This window comes from Pollachius pollachius (assembly GCF_949987615.1).
Source record: "Pollachius pollachius genome assembly, chromosome: 17".
Taxonomy (NCBI): domain Eukaryota; kingdom Metazoa; phylum Chordata; class Actinopteri; order Gadiformes; family Gadidae; genus Pollachius; species Pollachius pollachius.
This window is the reverse complement of record NC_136950.1, coordinates 14331994-14349764: the sequence shown is the minus strand read 5'-3', so window position 1 is coordinate 14349764 and position 17771 is coordinate 14331994. Positions and strand designations below refer to the sequence as shown.

The following is a 17771-nucleotide window of genomic DNA, read 5'->3' as shown; positions in this document are numbered from 1 at the left end:
TATGACATTTTAACTGTAAAAGAACAAAACAAAACAAACCTCTGTTTAGTGTCCATTACGGCACAACCCCTACTGTTCGCCAGTAATACCATCCACTAGGATTCAATCAGACGTTAGCTGAGCCCCTATTACGGAACTCATTGCATCGTTTACATGGTGGAACAGTCCGTAAGTAGCTCTAAATGCTCTTCATTTGATTGGATTTCGCATTACGGACATTAGGGCAGAAGCACACGCTTGTCCCTTGACTATCCTAACAGACTGTTGAGTGAAGGAGTCCATTTGTTGTTGTATTTGTTTACCGATCCCAGGGCCGAGAATGCGCTGCCAAACATAAACAAGACGCTAAGAGCACAGTTTAAGACGAGCGAAGATGGAGATTCAGAGGCTCTGCGAGGGGGGTCATTGTGCAAGGCGATAAACCGTTATGTATCCTGCCACTCAATCTCGTTTGTCCATGCTACCACCATGCTAAGAAAGCTTTCCAAGCTGAAGATAAAAGGCAGACTGTTAAACTTGGTAACATGCAGGGGTTCTCACCAACCATGGGCTTGAGAGTTTTGAACGTCAAGGCCAATCAGGTTGATTGTAGCAATTTGAGGGGAGGCCGTTTTGAAGGCATATAGAGGTGCAGAGAAACCTATCATTTTAATGTTAATGAAGAAAACGTACATTGAACCTGAAATTGGAACTGAAGTCGAAGACTTCAGTTCCTTTGCTTTAAGGAACTTAAAGCTATTTATGCAAAACCCTAATGTGCAGGTCCATCTTGATACTTTCAGGTATTCAACCAATAAGAAAAACAAGCTATGAAAAAACACTTTGAAATGGATTTTTTTTATATTGATGTACACATATTTGCATTGTGTGCGGATAATACAATAAAGGTGATTGAAAGCACTATACTCGAGTGTTGTTGCTGTGATGTTCCAGTGCCAAAACATCGAAGAGTACGTGTTGCAAAGTCAATAAAATAAGCAGCCACGTAAATAATTAAACCGTCATCGCGTATGAAATATTAAAATAATCATCAGCTTCACGTTTGTTAAACTGCTTTGAGCTGCAGAAAACACCATAAAAGACAGGAAATGTATTTTTGAGGGAAAGAATTAAACTTACAGAAAACGAGGAATGGTTTTGAAAATAGAAAATCTAAATGTTAACGCCTGCCGAAGAAATGCACGAAGGAGCATTAGCATCTCTGATCGATGAAAGTTAAAATTGGAACGCTATAAATGTTGAGCGATACAAAGTCTCGGCTTACAGCGACCTGTGTGAATTGGAAACACACAAACCTAACCCTCTGACCTTCTTTATAATAGCAGATAAGTGCTGCAAAGTATAATAGACTGTGATTACTTTTCTATGCACAATGTGTGTGTGTGTGTGTGTGTGTGTGTGTGTGTGTGTCAAAAAACAACTACACACTCTTGGCGGAGCAAATGTTAAGATCAGCACAGCCAGGGCTGAATCGGAACAATGCTTTAAGGTCACCCATTAAGTGGCCACGTATTTACAGTAGCACCTTGGGTTTAAGCAATCTAGAAAAAAGAGGAGGCAAAGAAAAAAGAAAAAAAAACCTTGAGCACAGGATTAATGCACAAACCTGTCCACCTCCACCGCCATTAAGTCAGAATGATAATTGATGGTTTGTCGTAGAAAAACAGTATTGGCCGCAAACCTGGAAAGATCCTCGCCAAAGACCTTTACCTGCTTGATGCCTCCTCGTGCTTCACGCACTACATCCTACAGAAGAACCCCGACTGGGCCTTTAATATGGACCCTCAAGGAGAGAGAGGAAAATAAATGCTCAGTGTTGTGCTTAATAAAACCGTTCTAAGGTCCTATGTTCAACCCCCCCCCCCCCACCTGTGTTGGTGTATTAACATAATTCTCCTTCAGGTGAAAGGCAGGCAGAACAATAAGGCATTTTTTCCTCGTCCCTATGAATAATCTGTTAACAATATTCATGTGATTCTCACTGATTGGATTCTGCAGAGCCGAATCGGCCTTCGGAAGTGAGGACACCTCAGAAGAAAGCCGGAAGACAACGGCAGTGAAGAATGGAGAAAGAAAGCAACGAATTACAATTCATTCTCTTGCTTCCTGTGTCTCTTTCCCCAGCTCCCTTTCCTTCTCTTTCCCCGTTCTTTAGATTCAATTACATTTCAGTAAAGAGGGTCTATACAAAAGAACATACAAAAGAGAGTTAAATTCACACGTCTTTCTTACTAAATAGAAGCTGACCACACATACGGGCTGAAAGATCCGCTCGGCAGAATTACTTTATTATTTTGTGCTTTAACTTTCTTATAAGGCATTTCCAAAAAAAATGTGTGTTTTGGAGGCAAATCAAATTGGAATTTGTAATTGCTTCAGTAGCTAGAGCGATCTCCAGCCGTCTGTTCGGCATATGATGCCACTACCTACCAATATATGTTTTTGTTTATATACTTTTGATGTTTGTAGTATGTGGTTGTGAAACTGTGTTGCTGCTACCTTGGCCAAGGCTCCCTCGAAAAAGCGATCTTGTGATTGCAATGGGACTTGCATGGTAAAATAAAGGTTTAATCAAAAAACTGAAAAATGAGATTCTAACACAAAAGGGCCGTACGTATTGGAAGGCCACATTTTTAAAGACGTTGGTTACGTTTTTGGAAAGATACTTCAATCCTCTAGAAAGCAAGTGGTTACGCTACTTGGAATTGTGATAAGACGGCGTTAAACCAAAGCCTTAACGTACACTATAGACAAAAAAACTAAAACAAGCTTGTGAGAGGCATGCAGTGATGTGAAAAAAACAGGGGAGAAAATATGTGGTGCAATCAAAAACAGTTCAACATCAAGATTTTGACCAAGGTCATAGCAGTTTTGCTCTCTCCCTCTTACATCATCAACTAAAGCCCATACCATCATATTTTGGCAGAAAGGGAATGAAAGCTTACATGAATGATAGAGTCAGAGGGTTGGAGCTTCATGCCCACACTGGAGACCTTGTGGTGAGCTTCCCTCTCAAGGTCTTCAACGGCCTCCACCAGAACCTGGTTCTGGTTTGTCAGATCACTGACGTAAGACTGCAGGGCATACACTTTCATCTGTAAAGAGAACAGCAAATCACAATCACAATTACTTTTTAATAGTTATGTTGTGTTGAGTAGATATTAGTGTATTTCATTCAGTCGAGCACTTGAACGAGTGCAAGTGCAGAACAGTTTACACAACAGCAGCAAGAGCATAAGGTTCAGAAAGTAAAGCCATCAATAGCCTGGTCAGTGTAGACAGAAAGCCAGAGAGGGGAGTCATAAGAATTGCATCTTATTTTTTGCATCTAACCATTATATATCCAGGTCAGCTTCATAGAGATCAATGCTTTCTTGGACAAGAGAGTTCGGGATTAGGATACATGGCCTCGGAGCTAGATGCCCTAGGGCTGCACACCATGGCTCGCCTAGGCTCAGCTCTGTCTTTGTAAGAGGATTGCCATTTATCCTATTTGAATACAGCATAAAACTTTGAATGATTGCGTTTTTTTCTATCTTTGTTATGGTAAAGGGATGCCCTGTGAGCAGGCCAGCTTGACACCCATGTTTAGGGAAGGGTTAAGAGAGAATCCCCTTTCTCTGATGTTTTGTTTCCATGCTACTGCTGCTGCCGATGCTAGGAAAACCATATCCAATGACCATACTAGTCACAATAACAAAAAATGGCTGGCTAAAACACCCACTAGTACAACCAATTATGAATATATATTTATTTTTGAAACAGCAACTCACAAAATTAAGGACTTTGAATAAATCTGCATTACAGAACGCCATATTACCGATATCATACACATTTTGTCATTTTCATGGCAGAACTTCACGGTACACCAATCCCCCTCACTGGACCGCCCAGAGCACACGACACACAATTGTTTACACGTCCCTTCAAGATGAGTGATAGCCCCCGTGCCGAAAATACCCGGCGCCCATTTAACATACAAAGCCTGTGACCCCCTGCAACAAGGGGTCGTGTACACAAGACTAAGTTATGTGTTTCCACAACAAGATCTTCCAAGATTTACTAGTCACGCCAGAGCTTTAAGACTCGGGAAGGCTCTTGGGTTCCAAACGCTTAACCTCGTTACGCGGGCCCACCAGTGGGGACAGCAGGACCCGACCCATCTCCCAAACCTTGTTACACCCGCTTTGATGCACAGTACGGCTCGCGCAGGGCTACTTTCTGTGGCTAAACGATGACACATGGCAATCTCAATGACGAGGAGCTCCTCTTTTCCTAAAATACGACTCTGGATCCGAGCCCATGATTTCTGCTGCTCGGATCGAGGCCTAATGCAATTTGCCACCTGTTACAAGTGCTGTGGCTTTATGAAAGCACCGCTCCTGTTTCCTCCTCTCATTTGTCTTGCAGCACGGAGGTCACCCTCTGATTGTTCCCCACCATCCATGGGGCCACAGGATGCTCTATGACTTATATTGGATGGATGGGGTTGGGGATGGGGGGGGGGGCTAAGGTTTCATCCAGAGCCCCTAGTTCTGAATTTCAAAATGGATCATTACCGACTTGGGAGGCTGTGTTATTATGGGGGTAAAAGGACAGCTTCTGTGTCACTGTCAATAACATCTAGGTTTATGTATGCCCAAGATCAAAGTGAGATGTTGAACAGAAATCCCTAGAATTGTGTAATAAGCCGCTATTTGTGTCTATTTGAGTGTGCTTGATGGTTAACAGGCTCATTAGCAGTTGACAGGAAGGCCAATATGAGAAATGAGTCCATTACAAAAACACATAATTGAATTCATATATTGGCTTTCTTTTAGAAAAGATCACAGACATATACAGCAGAGATAATTAGTTTCGGTATATGGAAGTTCAGCAATTGATTATATCTTTTGTATATCAAATTGTAACTGCATCGATGAGGTAAAGTATCAATATGGCAGCGGTGGGATTCGAACCCACGCCTCCAGAGAGACTGGAGCCTAAATCCAGCGCCTTAGACCGCTCGGCCACGCTACCGTTGTAACATGTCTGGCTTACGCACAGCTATCCATAAACACACCCTCTTCCAGGAAATTACGTTCGCCGGGCTCACCTGTAGCTTTTCTTCAGGGGTTGCAGATGTCTCAAGGTCCAAGCGTTTTATCTTCTCCTCATAAAGGGTTTTGAATTCGCGGATAAGGTCCTGCATGTTTTTGGGCATCGCTTCGGGGCTCTCAGGGGGACCATGCGTCCAGTCTCTCGAGGTTGAGTCTAACGTCAAGTTTCTTGACTCACCTCTCAGTCCCAGCTTCGTGATTTGGCTCATTTTACAAAAAAAGGAACTTGGCGAACAATATGTGTGTTACTATTTAACAGATACACTACATTGCAACTAACTTTGCATACCTAAAGTAAACTAAAAACCTTTAGCAAACTAAAACAGTGATTGTTGTTACACTTAGCTTGTCATTCATGTTGGTTTAGTTGCTAGTTAGCCGAGAATACCCATGGCGAATGGAACGTCCATATTCTGATAACTGAGTGCACAACCAACGTGTTAGTTTGCTTACTTCAGGGGTTGTGTTGGCGTCATATATTTGGTTGCTATGCATCGTTACTACAACGGATTCATGATATAAATGGGCTGGAGATATATTTAACATCTCTGCCTCCAAACTTTGCCGCTACGGTGGCGCTGCTTCGCCCGATTGGATCGCGGTGGTCACGTGATGTTTGACGTCAGGTCACCGGGAGGAGTCGTCCCGCGCAACGCGGAAGTACAGTTTGTTTTCCTCTCAAATAGACAGTCGTCCACAGATCACCGTTGAGTACACCTGTACACGAAACGATATGGGTAAATATTGTTCTCTTTCTGTCACCCTGCCTCGTTTATAATGCATACTAATCCAAATGCATTCAAGACCAAACGTTATACTCTGTTAGTGGGGTAATACCTGTGTAATAACAATGCTGACGTTCCATATGTATTGCAAACATATGGTAGGGCATGCGTTTTGTATGTCATAGTCGATCCTACTGTATTGTCATTAATTGATAGTGACAATATATTACATATAAAGTCGTGCTGTTATAAAACTAGTGGAAAGTCATGCGTTCTTCCCAAACCGATGGGTACTTATGACCAACACTTCTTCGTTCTTCCCAAACCGATGGGTACTTATGACCAAGACGCAACACTCAGGAATTAAAATTCAATGTCATTATGAAGAGGTTGCGGAACGTATGTCTGAATAACATTGAAAGTGTGTGTGTGTGTGTGTGTGTGTGTGTGTGTGTGTGTGTGTGTGTGTGTGTGTGTGTGTGTGTGTGTGTGTGTGTGTGCCCTCACATAGCATGTCACCCTGTGGATGGGAACACTTAGTGTAATGAGTGTGGTTTTAAGTGAATTGCTAAAGTTAAATTAGGTTGTGATCTCACTTCAGGGTCACAAAGGTCACATGCAGGTCTCTATGCAGGTTACAAAGTCAACAGAAAACGATTTCCCTTGAACATAGGACTCAGGTGTTAGACATTATGTGAAGACTATATTGTGTTAGTCTTTATATTAAACTACGCTTCATGAGTAACTCAGGTACTCGAATAGCCAAATTATGATAGGCTTTCAAACAAAAGAGACTCACCAAAAAGAAACGCAAAAATAACACAAGGATACATTTTATAAGGGACAGTTACCTAGTAGAACATGGTGAATGGTAAAAGTGAGGAGATCTGGCCAAACTGAATAAAAGGAAGAAAAATCACTGCCCGTCACACTTTGGCCATAGGACCCATCATCAGTCCCTCTTAAGGATCATGGTACACAAATACAAAGAAGGGACACACAGAAGTCTGCACACCTAGTCCAGCCGTACATTTCCTCCAGTTGTCTCACTTATTTCCGGTACCATATGAAATTGTTCTCGATGTGAAAGGTTATTAATGAATACATGTTGGAACCTTTTTAATGCAATGTTACTGACACATATGCACAGGATACATATATTAGAAAGTGGATACAGTAAGGTGCATTACATAAGCACAATTAAAAGACTAGATGAGAAATGCCTTGTGTGAAACCGGTACTCAGGCAGGTCACAAGAAAAGGGTGTTTGTGCAGACATGCCAACGAAGACGTACTCCGAGGTCGGTCATTGCAGGTTTTGCATAATTTTCTGTCAGAACGGACCCCTTTGGTCCCTTCTCTGCATTTTTTGCTGGATAAATTGGACTTTAAACAACCAAAATTACAAAGACTACAAAACTAGTCCATGGAAAGAATATTGTTGTGAAGACTTGCTACAGGTCAGGCAAATCATATTCTAGGCTTTCTGGAACTAAGACAGGTTGTTATTACACAGTGGAGTGAGAAAGACTGTGCCACACACCACAAATAGTCCCAAGATATTAGATATTTTTCAACCATTATTTACTTTCTTTAATTTTTGTATTGTGTAGAGGATAACAATACAGGAAAAAGAAAGAATTGGATCTAAACTTTTAGTCCCTGTCAGATCTGGATTTGTTGAATATAAAAAGCTAATATTTTGTCCAGATCAGAGACAAATAAGACTATAATAATTTCCCCTACAATCGCTTGTTTATATATGTATATTTGTCGTTATTCATATTGTTCAACAGTTGTTTTTTATCGTACAATTTAGCGAGGAGTGGAAGTAACTAAATATTGAATGCAGAGAAATAGCATGATGTTGGATTTAAAAGATCAGCCTAAATGGTCACATTCTGCTTTCCTGCTACATAGAGCAAATCAGAGCAAAATGATGAAACTCCTACACATAAGCCCCACATCATGAAACGGATTTGCCACCCTTGGCCCAATTGTCTTGTGAGCTTGTCAACTCGGAAAGCCTATTCTTCACATCATCTTGTTTTTATTATGATTACGTTCAAATATAGGCCCCCTGTGGGTGTATAGTCGTACTCCCTGTAATTGTTGCACATAACAGTACACAGTGTGAGTGCACATTGGCACCATGATTGTGTTTTTATTCTCTTTTGCTTAAAGAGGGCCTTCGTTGTCTTGTCTTGGTCAAATAAACTGCAGCACTATTCCACATTGACTTCCGAGACACAGCTTAAATTTTCCCATTCATTAGCCATTCTCTCTCTCTCTCTCTCTCTCTCTCTCTCTCTCTCTCTCTCTCTCACATTCAATATGGCCCTCTGGCATCTAAATGTTTCATGCCTTTTTAAGTTGTGTTTTTTTTTGCAGCAACCCTCATGTACTTATTACGCATACAGCCTTAGCGTACACAACCTTCGTACTCATGAAATCAATTAATTCACCTAAATAATTTATCCGCCGAGCCGACCAGATAAAACAGAACAGCGGGTTGTTTTTCTTTTTTTCCCGTGTCAGATGTGTGCTACTTTATTTGACGGGTGGAGGGATTTCTGCTCAGGCATTAACTTAACCCTCACTTCATGGCTTGGAGGACTCTTGGGTGATTAGAGAATGAGGAGAAAGCATCTCGATGAAGCATTAGAGTGCACGCGCGTGTGTCACACATACACACACAAAACGCCTGAAGGACCCCTTCGTACATTTGCACACATTCATTTTTCATGCAACGGACCCATAACAATTAGTGTGCTTGCCGCTCGGCTAATGCCGGCGTCCCCATGTAATGCTGGCGGTATATCCGCTGTATGACATCATTCCCTTTAAAAGTTCTAAATATGACATTCTCATTTGTTTTCATGCTGAGGCCATTAACAGGGCCCGGGCTAATAGGTCTGTACTCGTGGCTGGTGAGGAAGGAGGCGCAATAAAGAGCGAGGGGGGCGAGCCGGAGATAAATGACGGCGGGAGTGCTTCGACAAATGGTTTACCTCCTCGCTGGACCTGTTATACAAATTAATAGGGGATAAAAAAACAACAACACAACAGCCATGTTGTGCAGTGTTATCCTAGTCCAGAATCCGGAATCTGCACCATCTTTATAGTCTGCTGTAAATGCGTTTGAAAGCCCACTGTCCGGTTTAGTATGCATTTCAACAAACAAAACCCAACACAACCCAGATATATATATATATATATATATATTTATATATATTTATATGCTAACGACCATATCTAAAGGGTTTAGGGTTTCACTCCAGCACGCCTGGGAGAATTCGGCCCAGACGTTTGACAGCTGCCGTCGTACGAAAAGCCCTGTGTTTTCTGAACGTTTGTCCGCCGTGCGAAATAACAAAATCCCCAAGAGACCGCCCCCCACCCCCCTGCCCCCCGCCACACCACCACCAGCCTACCGCTCCCTGTTCCCTAGTCCCCTTAGTCCTCCTATCCAGTGTAGCCTTCACCCGTCTCTTCGACACACACACACACACACACACACACACACACACGTCAAACTTAGACGCACACACATATGTGACAAAAACACAAACGCAACATATTACACAGACACCCACACATACACACACATTCGACACAAACACACACACGACATAATACACACAGGCACACACACACACACACAAATGTGACACACACACACACACACGTCACACACACACACACTTTAGAGCCAAGGTCAAAGAGACGGCGCCTGTCTCTGCCGTTCCTTTCCAAAGACGCCAAAGCCTGCCGTACACCCCAGGGCCACGCACGCCTGCAGGAAACGTCCCGTACCTCGTGGGGCTGGCTGCCACCAGCAAGGTCAGTCCTTCTTATCAGCCAGCCCCCACACCCCACACCCTCACCGCCCCCATCGCTTATTTGCGTCTATACTAATCTACGAGCATGGAGATAGCCGACATGTGCGGTTAAATACCCCCAGCTCAGCCTGCCCAGGGTAAAGTGGGCCCACACTACACGTGCATGCGTGTGACGCCTGTGCACGTGTCTTTGTAACATGCAACATGGGTAGGCATGTACCAGAGGGAGCGCTCCCGCGTGTGTAACCCATAAACGTGCGCCATTGCCTCCTGTACTGTAAACAACACTGGGGGAGAAAAACATTGACTGTGACTTTTGAGTACTACGCCAGGAACATGGATTCCAGCTGTCCGCGCTCAAAGCCCCTGTAAATTCAGACGACATTCTTTTTTTTCTTTTTTTTTTATAGGCCGGGCGGCATTGACTGAAGTGTCTGCTTGTTATATATTTGGCAAGTGCTGCAAGTCTGAAGGGAGCCTGTCAATAGCAATCCTTGCTATTGATATGGCAGCGGGCAAGAGATGTTACTTGCCCCCCCCCCCAACCCCCGACTCCAACATCCCTTTTGATCCCACTACATCATAATTACATTAATATTGACAGACCTTTTACAAAAGTCGCATTACTATTGATAGGTGGCTGTCAATAACGTCACCCCCCCCCACTCGAATACAACATATTCATTCATAACTTGTAAACTGCTCGATAAAAGGCTTTGAAGAGAATATCGGACGCCAGGCTCCGCTCCCACGAGACACGACTGCAGTGACAGGGATTTCTACCACCTGCTTGTGCTTGTGTGTGTGTGTGTGTGTGTGTGTGTTTGCATGTGCGTGTGTATATTTCTATGGACTGATGGCTTCGCTAAACTGCATTAAAGCTGGGTAGATCAGTTATAGTTGACATGCATACACATAAACACACACACACACAGGGCGCATATTAATCTCCCCATGTTTTATTTTTTATTTATTTCTTTATTTCTATCAAGCGTAGACTTTTAAAAGCCAACTAAAAGAAATGGAGACTGTCTATTGGTTAGCTTAGACACATTCAGAGCAACTCTTGCTGGTTTTTTTTCCCCTGGTTTTTTTAATCCAAACTTTTACTTGCGTCACAGGCCCCGGCTTTTAGTTACCAAACATGCCAGCGTTTCAGATGCAGCTCAAAGAATTGGTCACACCTGCTTATTTCACTGAAGAGAATTCACTCTTATTTTTCATTCATTTGCTAATTCTAACTTGGTTGGACGGTGTATCCTGGGTCTATTGAAACATCATGAATACACCGGCAGGCCCCGTGCACCTTTTTAATAAACCCAAACATCGTCACCGCATATTAGATTTATTTATTTCTCCCCGCTTTCCCCCTTTTAAAACGTCTAAAGTGACCGTCATATTTCTCCCTTTCTGTCACAACTGCCATATTTACCCGGATGAAATCTCTTTTAAAGCCTCGTGACAAATCCTGTTCGACAAAACACAAAAGCCACTGTAAAAAAAAGAAGCAATATCTCTCTCTCTCTCTCTTGCTCTTGCTCTCAATCGTTCTCTCTCTCTCACACTCTCTTATGCTCTCTCTCTCTCTCTGCATTAGTTAGCCCTCCACTTCTTAAGTTAGTTTTTTTCCCTTTCTTTTGAGGAACGGGGCAAATGGAAAGGAAGAAAAAAAAAACGGGGAGCATTTCCAAACATCCTTGACAAGAAATAGCCGGGACGGCACAGTGGCAAGATCCCATGAGGGGTTAGGTGGGGGCTGGGGTGGTCCTCAGAGGTTTGGAGAAGTCCCCACATTTGGCAGATGTTTACGGTGTTCCAGAAACTGTGCCGTTGGCCTAATCCCGGGTGATGTGATTTGTACACACACATTCCCCTATCTCTACTGTGAGCGGAGAGCAGCAACGGAGAAAACCTTTGGGCTTCGCCCTCTGTGTGAGTGTGTGTGTGTGTGTGTGTGTGTGTGTGTGTGTGTTGGGATTTTCTGTGTTTATGCACTCCAGAGAGGCGGTCTGCGGCCCCCACCCACCACCTCTGCTTCTCCGCACAGCGCAGCTCAAAGGTTGCATTAAGGACGGGTTTTACATGTGAAATGTGATTTCCACTCCGATGTATAAAGGAAAAGTAACCCTCTTTACAGTCCAGGCCTCACCTCCCAAGCCTCATTCCGCCTGCGGTTTACCTCTAAGCAGCCACCCCCAGTCGGCCCTCTTTAGCTTAAGCCTTTGTTGGCATATTAAAGAAAAACCTATAGGCAAAATAGCATCGATTAAGGCTAGAAAGCGTAATGGTATATTTTCATTTCCACGGTTTAGATTTGCTGGGCTAAACGCTGTAAAATCGATGTCAAACTATAGCCTAAACTTCCAGCATTTAGTTGTTTGGGTTTAATTTAGTTGAAGGCACTGAAAATAACCTCTTTAGGACTTTTCCCCTTCTTCTTCTTCTTCTTCTTCCTCTTTCTGGTAGATGTGCTGACGGCGGCGAGCCAGAGCGAGAACCTCTCGGGGTCGGGGCCAGACGGCGGCGCCGACCCCCAGATCCCGGTGCTGCGCATCAACCAGCTGGACGCCTTCGAGCTGGACTCGTCCCTGGAGCAGCTGATCTGGGGCCAGTTCACCCAGTGCTTCCGCGGCTGCCGGCCGGGCCTGCTGACGCCCGCGGAACCGGAGCTCAAGGCCCTGCTCGCGCTGCTCATCTGGAGGTTCACCCTCTACTCCGACGGCGCCACGGTGGGGCAGGCCCTGCTGAGCCTGCGTTACCACGACAACGCCACCCGAAGCGCCACCACCTCCGGCTCCCCTTTGACCCCGCCCCCCTCCTCCAGCTACAGACCCCTGACGCCAGGTCAGAGGCTTGGCCTGGCCCTGTTCACCGTGGGCCCCCGCTGGCTCCGAGAACGATCCCACAGCCTGCTGCTCGCCCTGGGCTTGAGCTCGGGGCCGGCGGGCGGAGGGGCCGCACCGGCGGACGGGGGCCCCCTCCGCCGGGGCCTCCGCCACTCCCTGACGCTCCTCTCGGCCGGCGCCCAGATCGCCGGCCTCCTCAACTTCCTGGTGTTCCTGCGCAACGGTCGCCACCCGGCGCTGGCGGAGCGCGCGGTGGGGGCGCGGGCCGTCTTCAGCAGGCCCAACGCTGGCCGCGACGTCAGCTACCAGGTCATGAACCGCGAGCTGCTGTGGCACGGCTTCGCCGAGTTCCTCGTCTTCCTGCTGCCGCTGGTCAACGTGCGGAAGGCCACGGCGGCGCTCTCCTCCCTGGTGCTCGGCCGGGGGGCGGAGAGGCCCGGGCCGGCGGACGGAGTCAGCGTGTGGAGGGAGTGCGGCTTCTGCGAGGAGTGGCCCACCATGCCGCACACGACGGGCTGCGGTCACGTCTTCTGCTACTACTGCGTGAAGAGCCACGCCGCGGCCGACGCCTACCTCACCTGCCCCAGGTGCGGCGCGGAGGCGGGGCTCCCGAAGCCTGTCGACCTGGAGGTGGAGATGGAGACGAGGTGACGACGGAGTGCGGCTGCGAGGCGACGGACGCGGTGTCGTCGTGTTTGATGACAGACGTGGGGAGATAGTCGTGGGTTTTGAGTTCCGATTTTTTTTTATCTGGGCCAAGTCGATAAATATGCTTCTCTATCCGGGAACATAGAGTAACATTTGTTATCATTACGTATGATTGAATTAGTGGCCTGATTGGTGGATACTTGAAAGCTGATATACTAATCAAATACACAGGGCACAAGCTCTCTAATCCCAACCCGTTTAGATGGAGACAGCGGTCGTCGCGATAACAGTCGATAGAGTTGAACCGATACCGCTCAAGGACAATAAATACAGAGTTTTTAATCAACCCTTTGGCTGAAGTCGGGCTCCGGTTGAAAGACTGTGTCTGCCCGCGGTCCTCCCTGCGGAAAGCCGGCCGGGCACGGGCTTGTTTGAGCGGACTCAAGCGATCCCCATGACGTCTCAATGTTGTCCGAATACACACAGAACAGACCTGTGTAATGTATGTGTGCATATATTGACAGTCCCTCGGCCCCCCTCCTCCATTCCTCTAGCTGGACTTTGGACCCAACTATTTGTCATTGGTGCACTTGACCGACTGCGGAGAACCACACAGAGCATATATTTGATGAAGAAACGAGTTGATTTATGCCCCGGATTTTTTGTGTCCGTTTGCGCGTGTGTGCGCGTGTGTGTGTCTGTGAGAATGTATGAGTTTGTGTTTGTTGAAATGGTAATATTTGTTCTGATGAAAAATGCAGAAAGTCGGCTAAATAAATAATGGGAGGAATTTCTGATGACTCTCATCACGGTCAAATTAGCATTTGTTGTGTATTTTGTGCCTAAATTCTATTTCAACATCATTAAAATTGATAGAGTGCTACCTCTTGGGTGTTTATTTAGTTAAGTGGAGGCAAGAGATGGATGGTTTGGGGTGTGTGTGTGTGTGGGGGGGGGGGGAGGGGGGGGGAGATGTTATAACAATCAGCACACTTCTCTATAGACAGGCCCACTGCTTCCAATGCCCCATTATCCCTTTTCACAGCATCCCAACATGCTGGAGATCAAGGGGGCAGCCGGGGGCTTGGATTGACTAAGACACACACACCAACACACACACGCATGCATGCAAACACACACACACACACATACACACACACACACACACACACGCGCATGCACGCAAACATGCACACACTCATGCAAACATACACACACACGCATGCAAACACACACACACACACACACACGTACGCATGCACACAAACATACACGCACTTGACAGCCTCTCCCCTTTCGCTCTTTCACTCGTGCAACTCTCCCCCCCCCACCCCCCCACCCCCCCACCCCACTCTCTCTGCTGTCTGTAATCTCTTGGGCCCTCGCCCTCCCTAAAAGACTGTAGTAAACTGTACCAAACCCCCCAGCAGTCATCTCTTTCCTTGCAGGCGAATTACCCTCTAATCCCTGTAATGAGTCCAAAGATGCTTATTTATGCCGGAGTTAACCTCAACCAGTGAGCCCGGCCCCGGGCAAAAACGCACCCCAGCCGAGGGAAGACTTTCCCGGGCTGACGAAAGACGGGCCAGCAGGGAGGATCACCTCTTTTCAACCCCCACCCCCTCGCTACCTCTCCTTCCTTCCACTCTTGATCATTGGGGCTCAATCGCTGATTGCAGGGGAGATCAATACAGACCGTGGTTGGGTTGAAGGCTGAATATTGCTGACCGGCAGGCAACCTCGGTACAGGTTGGCTGGACACATAGACACACATTCACACACGCACACACACACACACACACGTAGATAATGTTAAAGGGTAGGAGAACCCGAATATATCTTTTTCCGGTTGAAAACATTAAATCGTTGTGGTTTTTTATACCAAAATGTATGAAGTTGTTAAATGGAACATTTTCAGTCAAAAAAAATAGTTTTCTTATATCTACGCAATACGCACCCTTGTTCCAAAGTGTGTGATTTGATAACGCCCATCACACTTGCTCCTATGAGTCCCGACGTGGCTCTTTGATCCATAACCTTTACGACCGCCACAACGTCTCTGAACGCACTTTCTCAAACTCAGAGGTGGAAGTTCTGCTGAAATCGAGAGTCGACTTCCCTTCTAATAGATCATACTTGCGCAGCTACCTCCACGCATAAGCTCGCCGTTACCGTTTGCATCTGACCACTTCAATGCTTCTCGTTCTCTTCTTCTGACCCCTTGGGACCTGATCCCCCTTAAGCAGTGGTCATGTGGATCACAGTGCGAAAAAATACCGTCCTTGATGGTGGCCCGGCAAGGTCAAAACTAATGATCCAATAGCTTATACAGGCCTATACAGTAGTGAGGTATCTCTTTCCATTCGATTAAAAGCAAGCGTACACCTTGAGGTGCGGGGTTACGCTCCCACATGATGGTGGCTTTGGCATGTATTATATGAAAATACATTTGGTTCATGGCCCCGGATTTGAAGCACGTCACCTCTCTGTTCGCAAGGACATTTCCGACTAATGAAGACCATATAGCGTGCTTATAAGGCCCCAGAAGGAAGGAAAAGAATCGGTTGTCAATATTTTATGCGCTTCGTACATTACATTAATGTACTGCAGGTCTCAAGGAAGCGGGCTCGGAGATTAAGGATGCATATATGATCAACCCTAATGCCATTGGGACGTGTCATTGTCCTAACATTGAGACAGGGCTTAGAATTCTACCTTTTCTCCCGCTTCTTGCATATACTCCACTACCACGGCTCTAATTGAAGCCCCAAATCCCCAGGAAACAGATAGAGAGAGGAAGAACAGTACATTCAAGGCTATTAATTGAGTTAGGCCATGGATTGAATTAGCTGGGAGTTGGAACAAGGCCCAGGACTGAAGCAAGGGAAGCTATAAGGCTACGTTAAGCCTATCTGTCTCTGGGATCTCTTTCGTATTCACACACTCTGGGAGGAGTAGAAGAAGAAGAAGAAGAAGAAGAAAAGGGGTAGGGCGGGGAGGATAGGGCGGCGGTGGTGGTGGTGGTGGTGGGGAGTGTGTGTGTCTGGGGGGCAGGGGGGGGTGTTTAATTCCCAGCGGCCATGCAAAGCAATCGGCACGTTCACACCCAGCCATTTAAGGAGCAAATTGGCACGGTGCCCCCCGTCTGACAGAGGTTTTAAGAGAAAGGGAATTAGGGCGTTGAATCCTTAACTACATCCGCTCCTCTGATGAGTCTCTTTATCGCCCCCCGTCCCTCATCTGCATTTCTTTGATGTGAGTTGTGATTTTGCAGATTAAATCGTTTTTTTCTCTTGTAGTAAAAGTAAAGAGCCTGTTCTGAGCCCCGGTAATACCAGGTACTTTGTCGTAGCCATTATGCGCAGCGTTTTCTTGTGCGTACGCGGCGGTGCGCTGGCGTGCTTGTTGAATTGACCGTGTGTGTGGTATTCTTTAATTGGAAAAGAGCCTTTGGCTCGGCGGATGATAATAATAAGGACAGTAGTACAATAGCTTTGATTCCTGCATGCATATTCCCTGCCAGGGAGAATGTTACCATTTAAACGCTCTGGCCCGCCTCTTACCGCTTCGTTTGCAATGGCTGCGAGGACTTAGAAAGCCCCGCACCTCGCTAATGGAATTAGAGAGGGTAAGAACAACTTTGGGATACCTAAACCCACCCGTACACCCCTACCTACGCCCATTCATCCCTGGTCTTAGTGCTGCTGGTCCACACTTTAACTTTCATAAAGTCGGTGAGTTTCTACCTGCAAATGGCAGCACATGGAAACACAAAGAGGGCTATTAGCATTGCATTCCACATTATCGTCCTACATTGTGGGGGTGAACCCGAAAGGTGTGTGTATATATATCTCCTCTTTTTGTTGTTGACATCTCCAAAGATATCTGAAACCTGTCTTGTAACACATCCAAGTACGTCAATAATAGGTTAAGGGTAGGGGGAGGAGGGGGCATGAACCTCTATCACATAACATCCATGGAATGGAAAAAATGAAACCAACCAAATAAACAACCAACCCAAAAAAAGAGGTGAGAGAGAGAGAGAGAGAGAGAGAGAGAGAGAGAGAGAGAGAGAGAGAGAGAGAGAGGTAAAGGAGACACGGAACCTAAAAGAACAATAAAGAAAATCCCCTCGCAGGCAGGCGGGTTGTGAAGCATAGGTGTGCTAAAGTTCAGGACTGAAGCAGCTTGCAGGTAGCTGTGTTATGAGACTTCTCTCCACACCTGCTGGGCTCTGGATACAACAGGGCCCAATTATCTCCGTCTGCCTCGACTTGTGAACACCCTCATCGCTCTAACGGGTCAGAGGCACAATCAATCACACCTAAAATAAGGAGGTAATTTCCTGGGCCTTTATCGCCGGTATCAAGGTGTTGTCTGGTCACATTTCACATCATAAGGAAGATTGGGGGCAGCATTGCCAAGGAAATATATCGGGAAGTTCGGTATGCGTGTGCGTCTGCGTGTGTGCGTCTGTGTGTGTTCGTGTGCGTGTGCGATGTGTACGTGTGTGTGTGTCTGTTTTCGCGTTATGTGAGCTGAAGGCGTTTTTTATTCCTTTTTTTCAGGATCTATGAGATGTTTGGTTTGCTATAGGCATTTTGTTGGCAT

General features: G+C 45.9%; 1 protein-coding gene across 1 annotated transcript; it reads left to right on the top strand.

The window, feature by feature from the left end:
* Positions 1-5803: 5803 nt before the first annotated feature.
* On the top strand, positions 5804-13983 carry pex2 (peroxisomal biogenesis factor 2). Its single transcript, XM_079754296.1, has 2 exons — positions 5804-5836; positions 12133-13983. Exons 1-2 carry the CDS (start codon positions 5833-5835, stop codon positions 13161-13163), a joined length of 1035 nt encoding a protein of 344 aa, XP_079610422.1. The 5' UTR covers positions 5804-5832; the 3' UTR covers positions 13164-13983.
* Positions 13984-17771: the final 3788 nt, after the last annotated feature.